The 21,149-nt window shown below is 40.6% G+C and overlaps 1 protein-coding gene across 2 annotated transcripts in view; it reads right to left on the reverse strand.

Moving 5' to 3' along the window:
• Positions 1–21,149, reverse strand: part of flt4 (fms related receptor tyrosine kinase 4) — a 125,000-nt gene that overhangs the window by 51,596 nt on the left and 52,255 nt on the right. For both annotated transcript variants that reach the window (XM_079838385.1, XM_079838386.1), the window contains exons 6-14: positions 19,685–19,827; positions 17,449–17,620; positions 16,144–16,261; positions 15,893–16,068; positions 9,932–10,097; positions 7,434–7,560; positions 6,867–6,975; positions 4,236–4,577; positions 787–933 (exon numbers count right to left, since the gene is read on the reverse strand). In XM_079838385.1, coding sequence (XP_079694511.1) covers positions 787–933; positions 4,236–4,577; positions 6,867–6,975; positions 7,434–7,560; positions 9,932–10,097; positions 15,893–16,068; positions 16,144–16,261; positions 17,449–17,620; positions 19,685–19,827 — 1,500 coding nt within the window. The remainder of the gene's footprint in view (positions 1–786; positions 934–4,235; positions 4,578–6,866; positions 6,976–7,433; positions 7,561–9,931; positions 10,098–15,892; positions 16,069–16,143; positions 16,262–17,448; positions 17,621–19,684; positions 19,828–21,149) is intronic.

The raw sequence follows: 21,149 nt of genomic DNA on the forward strand, positions 1-21,149 counted from the left end.
ATCACTGCATCGACTGCAGCCCTACAGCAATGACAGCAGGAAACTACAGCTGTGATGCTTCAGTGCATCTCTTTCCTTCACAGCGGTGCGCTTTCATTCCCTAAAAGCACAAACTTAATGTCCAAATCAGCTAGATCAGTGATGGTCATAAAACACAGTGTGTTGCTAAACTGCAGGACGTGCTCGATAATAAAAAGAGTTATTAAGCCACTAAAGTGATACTGTTCTCCAAGCGGATTTATGTGCGCATGAGTGGAATACGGACGAGCAAAGGGAACTGTGAGCTTCAGGTTTGCACCTACACTGTTAAAAACGTCAAAAGCTGGGAAATAGTTGCATGTATATCAGTATATTGGATCCGTGCATTTGCTCTTAAAGTGACAGGCACCTCATTTTCCTGCTGCCGTCTGTCATTAATGATAATCAAACAACAAAAGACAAAGAGAAAATCACTCACTGCTCTTTAGTAGAATTAATCTATATTTAAAGGCCATGTCACACAAAAAGTGGAATGATGCATGAGAAGAAACTGTTACTTCAGCAATACAATTTTTTTTTAAACTTGTTGTGCACCAAAAATCCTGACCAGAGCACCAAAGAGGATCAACAGTATAATTATAGATGTAATTACAGGAATTAATTATAGCTGTGATTATTTTTTAAACATACATACAAACAGGTATGTACACAATGACTGCATTGCATCAAATGATCAGCATTAGCAGATAGTAGCTAAAGAAGACACCTGGTGTAAAGTGCCCTAATCAGAGCGCTGAAGGGACTAACCTGATATCTGATGGAGGGGTTGGTTATCTTTGAACCAGGACAGCTGTGGAGAGGGTGTGCCCTCCACATCACACTCCATCTGCAGCGACTCGCTCACATTCACCGTCTGATTGGTGGGGTTGTGGCGGTATCGAGGAGCCTCCAGTGCTGGGACAGAGAGAGAGAGAAGCCTTTCGTATTGGTCAGGTGTTCTGATACAGCAGTGACACACACATATTGGGCACATTTTTGACACTGTTTATAGTTACATTTATAGTTCCCACATGATTAAAAGAGGTGTGTCAGGTTGAAATGACTCTGATGTGAGCATCCAAAGGACACTAGACTATCCCAGAGGATTGATATAGAGCAGATATGTCGAATTTCCTACTCATAATGTATAGAACATGCTATTTTTAGTGTTCGCAAAGTGATTTCAGACCAAAAGTAGTGCTAGACAGCAGGGGTGGGAAAAACCAAATTCCTATTTCACGATATGAGAAATTTTATTTCACAATAACTATATATATATTTCATGATGTATTTATATTGTGTTATTTAAAAATAAGAAAAAAGAAGCAAATTACAAACAACAGGACAAATACAATATAACAAAAATATGAATATGTATAAAATATTGCATCGTCTTCACTGTATGAATTAAATATAAATGTATTCTTATTAAAGCTACAAAAGCAGTAAGTTATTTTCTCTCGTTTGATTCACATTAATGACAGGTTTATTAGGCTGCTGTCACTTTAAGAGCAAACGCACAGATTCGTTATACTGACACACATCCGGTTAACACCCAACTGTTTACTTTCAATAACCGGCTGTGTTCAGATAAATACTCCAGACGATGGGCATTTTGACATAATTGCGTGTGTATTCGACCATTCAAGCGCAATAAGACATGAAAGAGAACTGACGCAGCTTTCTGTGCATTCTGACCAGTGGCGGCTACTGGTCTGTCAGAGAGGGGAAGCTCATTTTCGGCCTACATCATAAAATTGTCTATTTATTTAAAAGTAAATTCTGCCCTACGTTCCTTTTCAAGAAAATGGTCTGTGACCCTGTCGTACCAACTAGGAGTCTTTTCAAGTGACTTGACCAGTGTCCTCTCAAGAGGCATGGCCAGCAGTACATTTTATTTGTCACAGCACTTCCAGTCAGCCAGCTAACTTTGTTATACCAGGAGAGCTGAAAAGACCTGTTATTTTTCCCTATCTTTTGCACTAAATCAATCTTAGGTGTTGATCTGCCCTGCTGTTTAATTCTAAGTTTTTCCTCGTAAGGAACACTTTCAAATGGCTTCGCCAAAATCAGGTCGACAATATTAGCACCGTCTGCCATCGTGCGCAGTTTCACCCACAACGCTAGCCTAGACTACTAACGTTATATGAATGAATGAATGAATGAATGAAGGAATGAATGAATGAATGAACGATCTAAAAAAAAAATATTAAACTCTGTAAAACTGAAACAAGGAATGTGGTGTATAATTGTGTGAAATGTATGATGAAAATCAAGCAATTTCGCCAAGCAAATATCAAAGAAATAGGTTGCAGCAGTTTTTATTTCGACTGAACTTGAGAAATCCGCGATGGGACTGAGCGCGAATAGCTTCAGTGATTCCTTATAGTACAGAATCGCTGTCAGTCAAAAGGAGATGCAGTCTTTCGACAGACCCTCCAATCATCACGCAGAAGCTCGGAGTCCGGGCCAGCCCACTCCCCATTCAACCCCAGAGACGCTGAGCGTCCGTGGGCGGGACATAATCGCAGCGTTTATCCAATGACCGTCTAGTTTCGAAGCGCTGAAAAAAACCGTTCAAAGCAGCCCCATTGAAGTCAATGGACGCTGGGCTTCAATAGGGAAATGCACTGTGACGCTGCGGGAATGTATGAGAAGGAAATCGAGTCAGCCGACCTGCTATATGTAACTGATTCTGTACGAACTCGTCTTTGAGATGAACGTTTTCTAACGCATTTTTAGTCAATAAAATGTTAATACAATAGTACATATTTGACCATTCATTTTGTGACATTATAAGGGAAGCTGAGCTTCCCTTGCAGTCTTAAAGAAATCGCCACTGATTCTGACGTTACCCTAATGTTATTCTAACGTTCTCAGAACCCTCTTTAAGGGTTTGTTTTTGGTTACATTATTTTAACATTCTTTTTTTAAGGTTTGTTTTTGGTTAGTCAGGAAAGTTTTCTTAACGGAAATAGAATGTTAGTTATTGGTCGTAGAACGTTATTCTAACGTTATTTTTACGTTCCTATAACATTCTTTAAGGGTTGTTTTTGGTTAGTCAGGAAAGTTTTCGTACAGAAATAGAATGTTAGTTATTGGTTTGTAGAATGTTATTCTAATGTTCCCATAACATTATTCAAATCCCAGAACATTCTTTTTTTAAGGTTTGTTTTGGTTAGTCAGGAAAGTTTTCTTAACGGAATCGAATGTTAGTTATTGGTCGGAGAACGTTATTTTAACATTCTAATAACGTTATTCTAATGTTATTTTAACGTTCTCAGAACATTCTTTTTTTAACGGTTGTTTTTGTTTAGCCAGGAAAGTTTTCTTAACAGAAATTGTAGAACATTATTCTAACATTAGAGGAACGTTCCCATAACGTTATTTTAAATTTATTATAACGTGCTAAGAACATTATTTTTCAAGGTTTGTTTTTGGTTAACCAGGAAAGTTTTCTTAACAGAAATAGCATGTTAGTTATTGGTTTGTAGAACGTTATTCTAACATTATTTTAACATTCTAATAAAATTATTCTAACATAATTTTTTAAGGTTTGTTTTTGGTTAACCAGGAAAGTTTTCTTAACGGAAATAGAATGTTAGTTATTGGTCGTAGAACGTTATTCTAACGTTATTTTTACGTTCCTATAACATTCTTTAAGGGTTGTTTTTGGTTAGCCAGGAACATTTTCTTAAGGGAAATGGTTTGTAGAACGTTATTCTAACATTAGTGGAACGTTCCCATAACGTTATTCTAATGTTATTCTAACATTCCCATAACATTTCAAATCCCAGAACATTCTTTTATTACGGTTTGTTTTGGTTAACCAAGATTTGTTTTTGTTTTAAAGGAAATAGAATGTTAGTGTTTGGTTTGAGGAATGTTATTCTAATGTTATTTTAACATTCCAAATACTAACATTTGGGGACCGTTCTGTGTTTGCTGGGGCAACTCCCGGAGTTCCTTTTCAGGATATATTGCGCTTGTAACTCTTTTTAACATCAAGCACGTCCCACTCAAGTGTCAATAGTGCCATATATTTACATGCTGCTCTAACTACAGACATGCTATACCGTGGTAACGATATCATCACACCGCCCCGCCCAACTAGACAGTGTGTGATTTCAGACACAGCTCAGGTTTTGGGAGTTAGTCCCCGACTGCAGATACTGTACTGTGTGCCAATCTAGATTTGAGCAATGAACGAGCGTCACCTTTGACTGGGATGTACTTGCGTTGGCAGTGTTTCTGCCCAGTGCGCCGGTTCTGCACCTCACACACGTAGTTCCCCTCGTCCTGCAGCTTGATGCTGGTGATGCTGAGCTCCAGGACCCAGTTGTTGCTGGCGGTGTGGAAGGACAGTTTCCCGCCCAGAGACTCGGCGTACTGGTGCACACTCTTGCAGTCCAGCTCCGGAGGGACAGCCTGCGGGTCCAGACGGTACCAGCGCAGGTTCTCGTAGGTGTGATTATCAGCGTTACACTTTAGCTGCACCAGATCCTGCTCCAGAGGGTCCTCAGAGGGCTCCATCTCGATCCCAAAGCCTTCTGGGATAGCTAAATAGGTAAGGGATGTAAATAATAATGTCACACCTCTGCTGGATAAACCACACAATTTGAGGTATCATTCATGTGTCTGTGCCAATGACTGTAAAAAACATGGACGATGCATCGCCACTTCTATCCATTGTAGAAAAATAAAGCCAAAACATCCCAGAAAGATCTGGCAACCTTAAATTTTTGTACAGTGTATAGTTTATACTCATTCTTAAAGGGATAGTTCACAAAAACAAAAAGTTAAGTCATCATTTACTCAACCCTTTGTGGTCCATAAAAGAAAGAAGGGTGTACGGCATTAGAACAACACCAGGGTGAGTAAATAATGACTTAACTTTCATGTTAGAGTCAACTGTCCCTTTAACGGTGCGTTCACACCAGACGTGACTTGCACGAATAAATCACTATTCACGTAGTTGGACACTTGAACGTTTTGAGTTTACTTGCTTCATTCGCGCGTGAAATTTGCGTCATGGGAGCTTGGTTAACGTGACGTGAATGTCCGGCAAACTTCAGACGCTTCAAACGGCCAAATCGCGCTGCAGAATGTCTATTTGCGTCTTTGCATTGACATGTAAAGCACCGAATTTGCGTCTATCGCGTCTAGTTGACCTTTTGAATCCACTCTCGCGTCTACAGCGAATTGGTCGCGTGTATAAATTGAGCTTTTGAAGCTAAATAGATGCGCATTCGAGGCGCGTGAATGCACAAAAAGCACCAAATAAAATCACCCACGCGTAACGTATATCGTGCAAGATATATCCTCAATGTCACGGTTGGTACAATAGAAAGGAGCGAGGACTCAATTGCAGGAGGAAAATAAAAGATTTATTAAATCAAAATCAAAACAACCACCCACGAGAGGAAAAACCAAACTTGACAAAGACAAAACACCAGGGTAAGGAACATGAAGCCGGGAACAGGAGACATCAAACACGGAACAGAAGACAACGATCCAGCACAGGACTGCAAACACAAGCAGATTATAAAGGGAGCAAACAAGGCAGGATGATGAGGGGAAACAGGTGGGGCAAATCAATCAATAATCAGGTAACAAGAGGGGCGGGGTCAGGACAATAGACAAGAGACATGACATCACACCAAACATGACAAAAACAAGCACATGACTAGCAATGACAAATACTAGTCATGTGCTCACACAAAACAAGACAAACCCGGAAGTGTCAGAGCTCTGTCACAAACCAAGAAAATACTAAACAGAAATGACAGAATTCTAACACTCAATTCATGTTTTTCAAAAATTAGGCGAAATCGCGTCCATCCCACCACGCTAACCGCGTCTATCGCGCCGCAGGACCTCCAGACGCGCGTCAACACATCTTTACATTGACTCATGGGCGTCGGAACCATTGTATGTGTGTGGGGCAAGACCCACCCACTTTTTACGATCAATGATATTGGACCCACTCACTTTTATCGTCTCTAACATTCAGCACATGTCTGTTTACCTACCCCTAATCGATAAACACTTATTATTAAACACATGTTAGACGCTTTATTTCCACTTTTCTAATATTTTCTTCATTTTTATTGAAAATAAATGCCTTTCCGATTTGATATGTGATGGGAAAACTGAGAAGATTGAGTTCGGCGAAAGCCGGACTCGAAGCGCGGGTAAATTTTTTTGAGAATAGTTTTAGTTTAGTTTACTCTCGCAACTCCCAGGGTCACACACAGGAATAGTTTAGACAATAGTTTTGAGAATTTAACTGAGACTTGTTACAGCACTTGCATATTGTTGATATTGTTGCCCTTGGACTGCTTGGACTGCTGGATTGCCCTCATTTGTAAGTCGCTTTGGATAAAAGCGTCTGCTAAATGATTAAATGTAAATGTAAATTTGTGTAAAAACTAGATGCCGTGCGTCTTACCCCTACACTACTGCCGCTCTCAATGATTGCTATGGCGATTTCCGTAATGTTGTCTTTCCGACCTATACGTTTAGCAAGTAAAGCGGTATATTTGTACTTGATGTAATTGGCATCTACTCCAGTAAAAAAATTCGGAGGACCCACCCACATTTTTTTTGCTTCCGACGCCCATGCATTGACTTAACATGGAAATCACTCGCTCCAGACGCTCTATTCACGTTCGGTGTGAACGCAGCATAAGAATGAGCAATAATAGCAGTGACACAAAGTTTTACATTTTTTTATTTAATTTTTAAGAATTTAGTTTTAAGAATTAAATAGCTTTTAAATATGTATTTTTCATAGTTTTTAGGATCCTAACAGATTAGTTTGGCACAAATGTGTTGGTGAAACTCACTGGTTACGTAGAAATATATCAACCGCTCATCTCTTCCCACTTTGTTCTCCGCCGAGCACTTGTACATAGCCGACACGTTGGCGATCTGAATAACCACACGGCCGACCGTCTGTGGAAACAGCAGAAACATTTCAAATAATGCTTTATTAACATCTGGATCACAGCACTGTTAAAGGAACAGATCATGTTGTTGTTACAAACCTGTACAGCGAAAGTGAAAAATCCATGGGGTTTAACAGAAGAAAGAGGTTTAGAGTGAATAAATGTGTATTACTCTCGCAACTCCCAGGGTCACACACAGGAAGTGACCTCACAGGTGTGACAGGAAACAGGACGAGAGTGCTGTGTTAATGTGTGTTTATTCCCCCTCCATCCAGGAAACAAGAACTGGACGATGGGTTTAAATATTTCGAAAGTGGAAACTGTAACGCATTCACCTCCCTCACCCTGGATGTCAAGTCTCGAATATAAACACGCCCAGGGTTCAGGCCGCGGGCGCATAAATACGGTTCAGACATTTATGGGAAATCTTCAGGAAATAAGAATAATTCAAACAGGAAGTGAAACCTTTTCGTTCCCGTCCACCATCTCCGTCAGAGTCTCGATACTCTCGATGGGATTGACGGCCTGTTCGGGATCCAGATCGATCCAGTTCTGACAGATGGGAATCTTGTCCCGCTGGCCCCGTCGACCCCTGTGAAGACGTAAACACAACCGTCAGGAACATTTGTGTCATCTCATTCATGAACTCCCTAACGTGTGTGTGTGTGTGTGTGTGTGTGTGTGTGTGTGTGTGTGTGTGTGTGTGTGTGTGGGAGTGCAGGAATATCAGGATGCAGGACAGGTCCCACACCAGGAAGAGCTTGGAGATGCGTCTGCCTTCCTGTGTGTGACGAGAGCTAGGACACACACACACACACACACACACGAGTGCGCAAGCCTTTAAATCATTTCAAAGAATCCACACAATGGGTCAGCTGCAAACCCTCATCTACCTAGACAGTGTTTTGAGGCATCACAGGGCTGGACATTTGGTCATTAAGAAAAAATATTATTTTACCCAATTTGTGTTTGCGCTCCTTTGATGTAACACTTCAAAAGAGCCTACACACTCCAACAATGAACGGAAATCACCAATTTCCAGATAAAACCGCTGCTTTAATGAACAACACGTCACATGGTCACGTGACCTTTCTCAATGCCCAGTGCAGGAGCCATCTTAACATTACACGGATCACATGACCAAACAAACTAGGGTAATACCTACAATCCAGACAGCAAATCATGTGTGTTGTTCAGATATATTGTCTGGATTGTTAGTAGTTTGGCTGGCCATGTGATCCATGTAATCATGTACTGTATATATGGGAGATATAATATAGATAATAGATCATATGTACATATTACATACAGAAAATACATATTCATTTTAATTAGATTCAATACTTTTCTCTGAGTTTAATCATATATCATATAAAACATATCTTTTGAGTTCTGCCATATTGGATACATTTTTTTCGCTGAGCTTGTTCCAGTGCATTCTGGGATTGCCTTCTCTACCAAGGATCCACGAAATGCCATCTTAAATGTATTAATTTGGCAGATGCTTTTATCCACAGTGACTTAAAAATAAAGAATACAAGTTAATCATGTTAAAGTCGGAATGAGAGGGAAGTCACGCTGTTCTTCTCTATTGTGTCGTATATCTGAGTCAAACGCCTTGCAAACAAGAACAAATGTAGGGCGGGTTGATTGGATGGTTGTGGTTTGCTATTGGTGGATCTCATGTGAGTGACAGCTGGCCCCGCCCTCATCATCAGAGAACAGATGAAGTTATTCTGAATCAAGATTAATAACGCAATAATGATGTGCAGCGATACATCATTTATAATAAACACTGCAATATTCCATAAAAGATAAGAACTGTCCATTTTGATTATTTTTATCACTTCCTGTTTGAATTATTTTTTGTTTATTTATTTAATTTTAATCTATTTTTATTTGCTTACATTAATATTTGTTTAGTATTTTAATCTAATTTAATCTATTAAATTAAAAAAAAATTCAATCTAATTTATTGCTTTACTCATTTATTTTAAATCTAATAATTATTATTATTATTTACAGTTTTTCTCTAGACTTTTCCTCGGACCCTGTCACTCCCCTGCTATAACAATAATTATTTTACTAATATAATAAATGCAATAATAATATCATTTACATCAAATGCACAAATATGTTCTGTTTACTCTAAGCCTGCGCTACAATTTTGTCGTCTGTAAATGCTTGAGTGGATTCTGATTGGCTGTCAGTGTTTTTATCATTCATCAGTCATTCTGAAAGGGATATTGTTATAGCTCTGATGTGGATTTCACTGTTCTCTTAGAATTAGAGCGATTATTAAATCTTTATAGTTATCATCATTGGTGTGAGAGGGCCTTGCTGTCTAGCTATGGAGAAATAATAGCGTCTGATAATGCAGAACACACTCTGAGTGCTGTCTGTGTGTGATCAGGGTCTGTAGGATCTCTCCGAGCGACTGACTGAGCTGACCGGACTCCAGAAGCAGATCCGAGCTGTCGTCTTTCAGGGCCAGAGGATGCTTGAATGCCGCCTGTCTCCGTGTTTCCTGTTGTTTAGACGACAGGCCTCTGCCCTTCACACTGTGCTCTCTCCGAGCAGAACGCTATAAATAACCCTAACGCCCTCCTAACCCCTCCACCTTCCCAGCTGCCTTATCTCCAGTCAACACGGAAGAAAAGCTGCCACCGCGCCGCCCGCTCAGCCTTCGCTGCAGAGAAAATAAACAGCGCTTCTGAAAACACGGGAAAGAGCGTCTGCGAGCAGCAAGAGAGCGCGGGCGCGTCGCCAAGAGGGACAAAGACTATCCACTGTGAACTGGACGTGAACCGCGACAGTCAGCCGTGATTCTGACAGCTTCGCCGGATCAACCAATGCTCCCATTGATCTCGCTCTGAGCGGCCGCATCCTGAGGCTCCAGATGACTGGAGTGGCTCTTAACCTCTGCTGAATGCATGCGGATGTTGGAGATGCAGGTGTCTTACGGGGCCCGGCGGGTGCTGTTGAGGCTGCAGGGGCTCCAGGGCCTCCACTGCCAGCTGATGGAGGCCGGAGGGCTGCCTGTGGCGGTGCAGGTCAGGGTCTGCCGACTGCCCTTCCTGTAGGGGTTTGTGGGTGTCGCTGCTTCCTTCTCATGGATCTGTGGAGGAACTGCACATGCAAAGCAAATAAGACAAATATCGCTAACACCGTGAGTTAAAGGAACACGCCAACTTTTGGGGACTTTATCTTATTCCCCATATCCCCTAGAGTTAGATAAGTCCATTCATACCATTCTCATCTCGGTGCGTGCCATAACTCTGTCTGACACACCCACTGCTAGCCTAGCTTAGCACAAAGACTGGAGGTAAATGGCTCCAGCTAGCCTAGCTTAGCACAAAGACTGGAGGTAAACGGCTCCAGCTAGCCTAGTTTAGCACAAAGACTGGAGGTAAATGGCTACAGCTAGCCTAGTTTAGCACAAAGACTGGAGGTAAATGACTACAGCTAGCCTAGTTTAGCACAAAGACTGGAGGTAAATGGCTACAGCTAGCCTAGTTTAGCACAAAGACTGGAGGTAAATGGCTCCAGCTAGCCTACTGCTCAATAAGTGACAAAATAACGCCAACATTTTCCTATTTACATGTTAGGCTAGCTGGAGCCATTTACCTCCAGTCTTTGTGCTAAGCTAGGCTAGCTGGAGCCATTTACCTCCAGTCTTTGTGCTAAGCTAGGCTAGCGGTTGGTGCATCAGACAGAGTTATGTCGGAGATGAGAATGGTATGTTTGGACTTATCTAACTCTGGGGGATATGGGGAAAAGTCGGCGTGTTCCTTTAACATTAATTTACTACATTAGTTAACACTAGGGGCTCTATCACACACCCTGTACAATGTGACACCAGACACGACGCAAGCTAGTTTCAGACCATGTGCTCAGATCGGTAAAATAGGGCCCTAGTTAGGCTTCCAACCAAAGTTGATATTCCTTATTGGAATATTGCGTAAAACATGTGTTCAAGAGAACAAAACCATCACTTCCTGGTAAATTGGCGCCAGGGCTTGACATGAACTTTTGCTCATACATGTGTTTTTGCTCATACTCAAAGTTACTCATTTTCACTGGGCACCAGGCCTGTCGCAAGGGGGGTGCGAGCATAGATATACATAATAAAGGCTAGATGTCTTACGGCGGAGTCTCTAACGTCATCACCGGCGGCCATCTTGTCACAGGCAGGGCTCTGTGGCTCCTGATGTAAGGTGAGCGATCTGAACACAAATACTCTTATCTCGCTGAAATCTTGACGGACTTACAAATCCATTCCTTAATTTCTTACAAACGTTATTAACGTGGCTATAATTATGGATGCTTGAACAAATTATAAATAATTTTTCATAAGTATGCAGTGTCATAACTACATCTCTGACGTTTATAACAAACCAAACAGTTTGAAAATCGGTAGAAATTTGAGCAAGTTATGGTTATTTAAAAAGTGCAAGCACCATGAAAACACAATGAGTGAGCGAGCTGACTGAGACAAGATGGCCGCCAGATGCAGACGTCGACCTCCATTGGCCAGCAGCGGACGAGACATCTAGCCTTTATTATGGATATCTATGTGTGCGAGGCCCTGTGGGAACGTCTCGAGGGTATATTAACTAGGGCTGGGTATTGACACAAATTTCACAATTCGTTTCGATTTCGATTCACAAGCTTTCGATTCGATTTTCGTTTCGATTCAATTCGATTCGATATTGATTATTTTAGATATATATCAGGTAAAATACATGGCTAATTTGGAAAACAAATCTCTGAACTAATGTTGTAAAAACTATGCGAGTCAGTTGATACTACATTAGCCTACTAATATTGAAGGTAAAAATTAACTGATTTGTATACAAACACTTAAATTACACTAAATGTTTTTTATGATAATAAAGTTATAATATTAACTTTACAATTACATAATAATAATTCCACTCCAATTAGTTTTTTTAAATATAAATATTTGGCTGTCATAAAAACTTGCCAGATTTATTCTGGGCTACATACATGCATTAAATATTGAAGAACATAAAAAATGACAATCAATGTGCATATAATTAGCAAAATGCTCCTATAGAGTTAATTTTTCTAGCTGATTAATGAGTTTATGGACACTGGATATGGTTTTTCTGAGATAAATGTGATGTTACATGACATTGTTTACAAGCCGTTTTACTGACGTCTTTCTGCGGTTAAAACACTGAGCGATTCTATGTGACGATACGGATTTCGAGAAGTTGTCCTGTATCTTTTAACACACTTTCAGAAGCTCATTCGTGTTTATTTCGTGCTGTTACTGGTAAGGCGGAAGAGAAGATCTGTTCATGTTTGCTCCGCTCTGCCGATTCTCTTGAGCTGAGCTGAGCGATCTCACGCTTTGTGCTAAGCTATGCTAGCTGGAGCCATTGACCTCCAGTCTTTGTGCTAAGCTATGCTAGCTGGAGCCATTTACCTCCAGTCTTTGTGCTAAGCTAGGCTAGCTGGAGCCATTTACCTCCAGTCTTTGTGCTAAGCTAGGCTAGCTGGAGCCGTTTACCTCCAGTCTTTGTGCTAAGCTAGGCTAGCGGTGGGTTATGGCACAGAGATGAGAATGGTGTGTATGGACTTATCTAACTCTGGGGGATACGGTGAGGTGACCAGATTTCTGAAATGGAAACCGGGGACATTTCCTATTTGAGTGGTCAAAATATCACTAAAATCTCATTTGTTATTATCTTTTAAATAAAAAACAGGGAAAATATTTTTTTTTAATGTTTTTTTGTTGTTGTAGTTGTGTAGTTGTGGGCTCCCTATATTATTATTAACATTAATAATTATTATGATTTAGTTTGATTATTAGGATTTTTGGTCTGAATTTAATACAATTCAACGCACCCGCAAAAACAAACCAAAAACAATGAAAACAGTTAATAATAACCATTGTAAATAACAAGCAGATCAAAACAATATTATAATATGACTATAAACACATTACAAAAATAAAACAACATAAATATAATAAATAAAACTATTCAACACATATTTTAACATTTTATAATTGTATTTCATATTTTAATTTTCACAAGTTTATACTAGGCTATATAAAGGACTTATTTTTACTTCAAATGTTACGTTTGTGGTTGAAAATATCTCTTACTATCCTTAATTGGTCTTGTTATTTTGCATTTTAGGCTTATTTTAAGCAGAAAGTATGTGTATTCTGCACATGTATTTGCTGCAAGTGTAATTAGGTTATTTTATAGTTAAGATGGTAATCACTGCTTTGTGACTGCAGAACTTTTGGAGACAAAACATTCCCACACCCCGAGGCTCTGTTATAAAGCACATACAAAATATATGACTTAAATTTAACATGAATAGTTAGTATGTTACTACTTTTAAAGCGATAACGATGTTTCTTTTGATATTTGACTCTCTCGGTTACGTTCTTCATGAAGTAGTAGCGGCGCATGCGCGACCAAGTAGAGTCAGCGTATCTCACAGCGCCATCTGCTGGTGAAAATAATCACTACACGATTGCTTCTATAACCAGCAGCTGCTGTGTGTTGGTTGGGCGCTTTTTTTTTTGCAATATATCTGCGGGTTGGTTTGAACGAGCTGTAAAACGGGGACATTTCCGGGGACAGCTCCAGTCGGGGACAGAACATCAAAAACCGGGACCCACACAGTATTGAGAGAACTAACGCTGTTTTTCAGTATTTCCTCTGTGAACATGCGCTAAATGAATGTCATTTTTCAGATTTTAAAATGTTTAAAATGTCTAGAGATAGAGTAGCTACACTCGTTCTGTGTCACCGTTAGGGTTATTCAGGGTTTCTGCAGGTTTCACCGAGTCAAATGTATGACTTTTTGAGACCTTTTTAAGACCATTATGAATTAAATTTAAGACCTATAAAGGAAATGCAGTCACAAATTTACTTGCAAAGTAAATTAATTTATTCAAATTGAACAAAGCAATAAACTTGCACTTCCTCATAGCTCAATCCCGCCAGGATTTTGTAACTTTTTTTTTTTTGGTGATTTTTGAGATCAAAATTACTGATTTTGTGGTGGTAATTTCCAGAAATTATCTTTTTTTTTTTCATAATTAGGACACCACATTTACCATATTATGTATTACGTTAAATGCACAATAGCTACACATGACAATAATAAAAAACGAAATACATAAATCTTGTTTATTTTGGTTTAAAAATAATGCAGGATCTCAAAAAAATGCATGTTGATTTTTCATTATATTTAGTAATCGTAGAAACACGAAAAACTGGAGGACTATTAGCTGAAGAATAAAATCCGTTTTATGTGTCTGTGGTACAATCTGAAAGAGACTCCAATAACACGAAAGCTGATTGGCTGCAATATAAGCTGCATGTTGGTCTCATTTGTAGTCATATTACAGCAAATTATATTTGGACTACTTAAACATTCTAGAGTGCTGCAGGATTTCAATGAGCTTTAGAGCTAGCGTCACATGGACGAAGGAAAATTCAGACCTGTTTAAAATGATTTAAGACCTAGAACAGAATACTTCAGGGAATTTAAGACTTTTTAAGGCCTAAAATTTTGATTTTGAAATTCTAGACTTTTTTAGACTTTTTAAGACCCCGCGGAAACCCTGTTATTTAACTGTATAGTGTTAAATAAAAACCTTCTGTGCGTACCGTCAGATGAAATCCATGCTTTCTCTGTCCATGCAATAAATGCACATCCTTCAATGAGCGCGGATTTCTAGCACATTTACTTGAACTTCTGAGGTAATATCCATGGTTTGACCCATTTCAGAGGCGGACAAAATCAGAATTTGAATGGACTGAATAAAGCTCTCTTTGGCAGCAGGAATATTAGGCTGCTGTCACTTTAAAGGGTTAGTTCGCCCAAAAATGTAAATTCTGTCATTAATTCCTCACCCTCATGTGGTTGGACACCCGTCAGTCCTCTGTTCATCTTCAGACACAAATGAAGATATTTTAGTGTAAAGCTGATGCTGAGAAAGGCTTCAGATAGGCCTCCATTGGCATTCAGTACATTTACACTCACAAGACCCAGAAAAGACACTAAAAACGTCATTACAAAGTCCATCTCACCACAGTGACTCTACAATAATTTTACGATGCGACGACAATAGTTTTTGTGCGCAAAAAAAAATCAAAATAACACCTTTATCCAGCTTGTTCGTGTCTTCCGTGTGTGTCTCCACGACGCATGTGTGAGAATATGAGCAGATCCGGCGTTCGGGAATCCATGAAATGCTCACTTTAGCCCCATTTTGAGCTCTACACCCAGAGCTAAAGCACGATCAATCAGTGTAGAATTCAACAGCTGAGACACGCGCGTCTTCCTCTGCTTGTAAACAAATCTCTTCTGGGTCATGTGTCCGAACGCCGGATCTGCTCATATTCTCACGCATGCGTCGTGGAGACACACACGGAAGACAAGAACAAGCTTGGATAAAGGTGTTATTTAGATTTTTTTTTGCGCACAAAAACTATTGTCGTCGCATCGTAAAATTATTGTAGAGTCACTGTGGTGAGATGGACTTTGTAACGACGTTTTTAGTGCCTTTTATGGGTCTTGTGAGTGTAAATGTACTGAATGCCAATGGAGGCCTATCTGAAGCCTTTCTCAGCATCAGCTTTACACTAAAATATCTTCATTTGTGTCTGAAGATGAACGGAGGTCTGACGGGTGTCCAACCACATGAGGCTGAGGAATTAATGACAGAATTTACATTTTTGGGTGAATTAACCCTTTAAAGAGAAATCAACTTGAGCTTTTGATATATGAAAGGTCGTCGTGATATAAGAATATCCTGTACGTTTCGGAGCTGAAAACGTCCTTAACGCTTAATTCTTTAGCCCCGCCCACCGATTCGCACATAACTACAGTACGTGGAGCTAAGCCGACCCACACTGAGGCGTTACCGTTGACGATGAGCGTGAAGTTGAGACTTCTCTCCAGGCCGGCCGGCGTGTTTCTCAGGATCAGTGTGTATTCTCCAGCGTCCTGCTTACACACGTCTCTGATCTCCAGCGCCTGATGCTGCAACTTAAACCTGCTGGACTCCGGCAATCTGCTGACCGGCCGGCCGCTCTTGTACCTGCACACAAGGTCATGTGATGTGCCGTCTCTTTCTCATGTGGTGTGTGTATTCGGGGCATCTCTGAGCACTCACCACTGAGCTTTAGGTGCGGGGTAGGCGGTCTGTCTCACAGGCAGAAGCACAGATCTCTGGCCCTCTGTGGCCTGGATGAGCGAGCCGTTCCTGTAGTCCACACTGATGAACGGCTTCTCTGCGGAGGCACAGAAGAGCAGCGCTGACATTAGCACACATCTGAATTACCTGCTTCTAGTCAACTCAAACATGATGCTAGTATTGCTGAATCAGCAGAAATACATTCGTTTATGCCAATAAAATACATAAAATACTCTTTGAGATTAACTACATATTATGTTTATAATATTTAATACTCATTTCCCCTGTACACTGAGGGTCTTTGCACATTTACAGAGCGAAAGTGTTTGTGTGTGTGTGTGTGTGTGTGTGTGTGTGTGTGTGTGTGTGTGTGTGTGTGTGTGTGTGTGTGTGTTTATGCATGTGTGTGCAAGCATGTTGTGTGTGTTTGTGTGTGTGATTATGTATGTGTGTGCAAGCATGTTGGTGTGTGTGTGTGTGTGTTTATGTATGTGTGTGTGTGCAAGCATGTTTGTGTGTGTGTGTGTGTGTGTGTGTGTGTGTTTGTGTGTGTTTATGCATGTGTGTGCCAGCATGTTTGTATGTGTGTTTATGCATGTGTGTGCAAGCATGTTTGTGTGTGTGTTTGTGTGTGTGTGTGTGTGTGTGTGTGTGTGTGAGTGTGTGTGTTTATGTGAATGTTTGTGTGTGTGTTTATACATGTGTGTGCAAGCATGTTTGTGTGTGTTTGTGTGTGTGAGTGTGTGTGTGTTTATGTGTATGTTTGTGTGTGTGTTTATACATGTGTGTGCAAGCATGTTTGTGTGTGTTTGTGTGTGTGTTTATGCATGTGTGTGCAAGCATGTTTGTGTGTGTGTTTGTGTGTGTGTGTGTAAGTGTGTGTGTTTGTGTGTGTGTTTATGTGTGTGTTTGTGTGTGTGTTTATGCATGTGTGTGCAAGCATGTTTGTGAGTGTGTGTGTGTGTGTGGGCATGTTTTTGTGAAATATCAGGACACAAATGTGTATAATGACATGGGTATTACAAAAAGAGGGTGAAATATGAGGACGTTCCCCATGCCCCAATGAGTGTTGAGCTCACAGCAGCACCAGCACAGATTATTTACATTTACATTTACATTTATGCATTTTGCAGACGCTTTTATCCAAAGCGACTTACATTGCATTCAATGTTACATTTTTCTCAATTCTTGCTTTCCCTGGGAATCGAACCCATGACCTTGGCGTTGCTAGCGCCATGCTCTACTGTTTGAGCTATAGGAAAGCTATAAGATTATCTGACCCACCATGAACTATGACCACAGTGGTCAGCTCTCGCTTCTTCTCCATAGTGCTGGCGGAGCAGGTGTAGTAGCCGCTGTCTTCCACACGGACGCTCGGGATGCTGAGGATGCTGGAGGCTTCCGTGACGGCGGACAGGATGTTACGCACAGGCTGGATGCTGGCCGGCCTGTTCTCCTGTGCCAACATATCTCAGATTGGTAAAAAACAACATCACATGACCAGCTTTCATTATTTTGAAAGTTCGCTACTGTACCACAGTCATAGATCACTGGGGCTTATTGAAGCCTGTTTTCTAACATTAAGAATTCTTGGACTTTAATTGCATTAATATTAAGTGTTCCTTAAAATGTATTCCCAGCGCTTCACTTTTTTTCCACATTTTGTTCTGTAACAGCCTTATTCCCAAATGGATTCAATTCATTATTTTCCTCAAAATTCAACAATCGATACCCCATCATGACAGCATAAACGAAGTTTGTTTGAAATCTTTACAAATTTTATTTATGTCCATCAGTATTCCCAGCCTTTGCCATGACACTCAACACTGAGCTCAGGTGCTCCTGTTTCCACTCATCATCCTTGAGATGTTTCTACAGCTCGACTGGAGTCCACCTGTGGTCAATTCAGCTGATTGGACATGATGTGGAAAGGCACACACCTGTCTATATAAGGTCACAAACCAAGCCATGAAGTCCAAGGAATCATCTGTAGACCTCAGAGACAGGATTGTATCGAGGCACAGATCTGGGGAAGGGTACAGAATGAGCACAGTGGCCTCCATCATCCACACATGAAGAAGTTTGGAGCCACCAGGACTCTTTCTAGAGCTGAGCAATCGGGGGAGAAGGGCCTTAGTTAGGCCCTTGAAAGGCACATGACAGCCCATCTGGAGTTTGCCAAAAGGCTCCTGAAGGACTCTCAGACCATGAGAAACTAAATTCTCTGGACTGATGAAACAAAGATTGAACTCTTCGGCCTTAATGGAGGAAACCAGGCACCGCTCATCTCCTGGCCAATCCCATTCCTGCAGTGAAGCGGTGGTGGCAGCATCATGATGTGGGGGTGTTTTTCAGCCGCAGGAACTGGGAGACTAGTCAGGATCCAGGGAAAGATGAATCCTTGATGAAGACCTGCTCCAGAGCGCTCTAGACCTCAGACTGGGCCGAAGGTTCATCTTCCAACAGGACAACGAAGTGGAAAAGAGTGGATACGGGACAACTCTGTGAATGTCCTTGAGTGGTCCAGCCAGAGCCCGGACCCGATTGAATATCTCTGGAGAGATCTAAAATGGCCGACGCTCCCCATCCAACCTGATGGAGCTTTAGAGGTCCTGCACAGAAGAATGGGAGAAACTGCCCAAAAATAGGCGTGCCAAGCTTGTAGCATCACACTCAAAAAGACCTGAGGCTGTAGCAAAGGGACTTCAACAAAGTGTTGAGCAAACTTCTTTCACGCTGTCACTATGGGGTATGGTTTGTAATTAAATAATGAATTGAGGCTGTAACATAACAAAATGTGGGAAAAGTGAAGTGCTGTGAATACTTTCCTGATGCATTGTATGTATAGAGACTACAATATATAAACTATAAATTAACTATAAGCTAATAGTTCGCAAATTATTTAAAAGTAGTTTATTACTGTATACCTATTATAAAGTGTTACCAATTACGCATGTTCGTTGTTAGTTCATGTTGTAACGGTTAGATTCTGTTTTTACTTTTCTGTTTCCTTTTTGGATTTTGAAGCTGTTTTGTTTATTTATTTATTTTTAAATGTATGTTTCTAATAAGAATCTAGCTAAGAGCGTTTGGGGTGTGAGTGTATGCAGTTTACCTTATAGAACAAAACATTCAAGTCTCATCAAGTTATGAAAAAAACCCCAATTAAATAAATTGAAAAACCCCATAGGACAATCTTCTGGGTAAGCCTAAAATAGGCTTTATTTTCCTTATGAAAAATATACTTCTTAGGCAACATGAATTGAGATGGAGGAAATGAACAAAATGTAGACATGAAATAGTGGACTATTGAGACAGCGGAAGTAATGAGCAGATAGATTTACGAGTGGTCTCAGGGAGAATAATGAATATGGCGGTTAGCAGAGATTTATGACCCCAGAACCACACAGTCACACCAAAGCCACTGCGCTCTGGTTCACAGGCCACCACCTTAATCTGTTCAACACAAATTAATTAGAAACGGGTCATTTATTGTGAATCGGACAGGTCATGTGATTACCTTTTGGCCGGGATAGTCCCAGAGGAACTCGACGCCGGTGTTGAACTCGACTGTGGCGGTGCAGTTGAGCAGCAGGACGCCGCCCTGCATGAGCTCCACCGGCGAGTCCTCGGGAAACAGCTTGAGCTCGTAAACCTTCAGCCCTGTCGAGAAGCAAACATGTCAGCACTTTTCCCGCTCCTGATCGTAACACCGCTGCCATTCTTCAATGATGTCACCTTCAGTGATGTTTATCCATGCAAACGTCTCGATTATGCTCGATGGGTTATGCATGCACTCGATATAAGACTCTTCTGACTACAAATGAATAAGTACTTACTCTGCGACCACTAAAACGTATGTTCTATATCAGTGGTTCTCAAACTTTTTATACCAAGTACCACCTCAGAAAATATTTGGCCTTCCAAGTACCACCATAATGATCAACATTAAAGGGTTAGTTCACCCAAAAATGAAAATTCTGTCATTAATTACTTCCCCTCATGTGGTTGGACACCCGTCAGACCTTCGTTCCTCTTCAGACACAAATGAAGATATTTTAGTGTAAATCTGATGCTCTGAAAGGCCTCCATTGGCTCAACTTTACACTCTCAAGACCCTTAAAAGACACTAAAGACTAAAGTTACAAAGTCCATCTCACTACAGCGGCTCTACAATAACTTTATGAAGACGAGAATAGTTTTTGTGCGCAAAAAAACCCTAAATAACGACTTATATAGTGATGACGATTTCAAAACACGGCCAAATCTCTGCAAAACGGACTTCAGGATGGACTAAAATGAACTCCCAAAACGTCCTGCCAGATTCTGGAAGATGAATTCTTCAAACAGTGGTACTAGAGGATGTGGTGCTGGTCCTTCAAGAGTCACTCTCAACCTATCTGTCCATAAAGCCTATAAAAAAACCTTCTTCATGTATTTTACAACACTTCAGCTTGTGATTCTTATCTAGTGGGGGTCATTTTTTAGGATTCTTTACCTAACTGAAGTCTCTGAGATCCTGACACCTTCACTTCTGGAGACTCCAGGTGGGTTCAGCTCTGGAAAATGGTGGCGCTGGAGACTAAAGGGTTCCTGATGGTTTCACCCTTAATTCTTCACCTTAATTCTTAATTCTTTTTCAGTTAACAGGTGTCTTTTCTCCGCCACATGTTTTTGTCAGATCCTGCTGACCCAACGAGCATTTCACTGTCCAATGGTCATGCCTTAACTGCAATGTCTAGTATTGCATTAGTATTGCATCCTTCTCATGGGCATTTAATACTTTTTGACTTTTCAGTCTGAGTTAAATCTCTTTTTTGGCTCAATTTATCTGTAAAAGAAAACATGCCTAATAATTCTGCACACCTGAATATAAGGTGTTTTTCATTTCCAGCCTTCATGAACAATTATATATCACTTATACATTATTAAATACTAAATCAATAGTAGTTATTAGGATTACTGTGGTTTGGAATTGGTCAAAT

Source organism: Gobio gobio (assembly GCF_949357685.1).
Source record: "Gobio gobio genome assembly, chromosome: 16".
Classification (NCBI taxonomy): Eukaryota; Metazoa; Chordata; class Actinopteri; order Cypriniformes; family Gobionidae; genus Gobio; species Gobio gobio.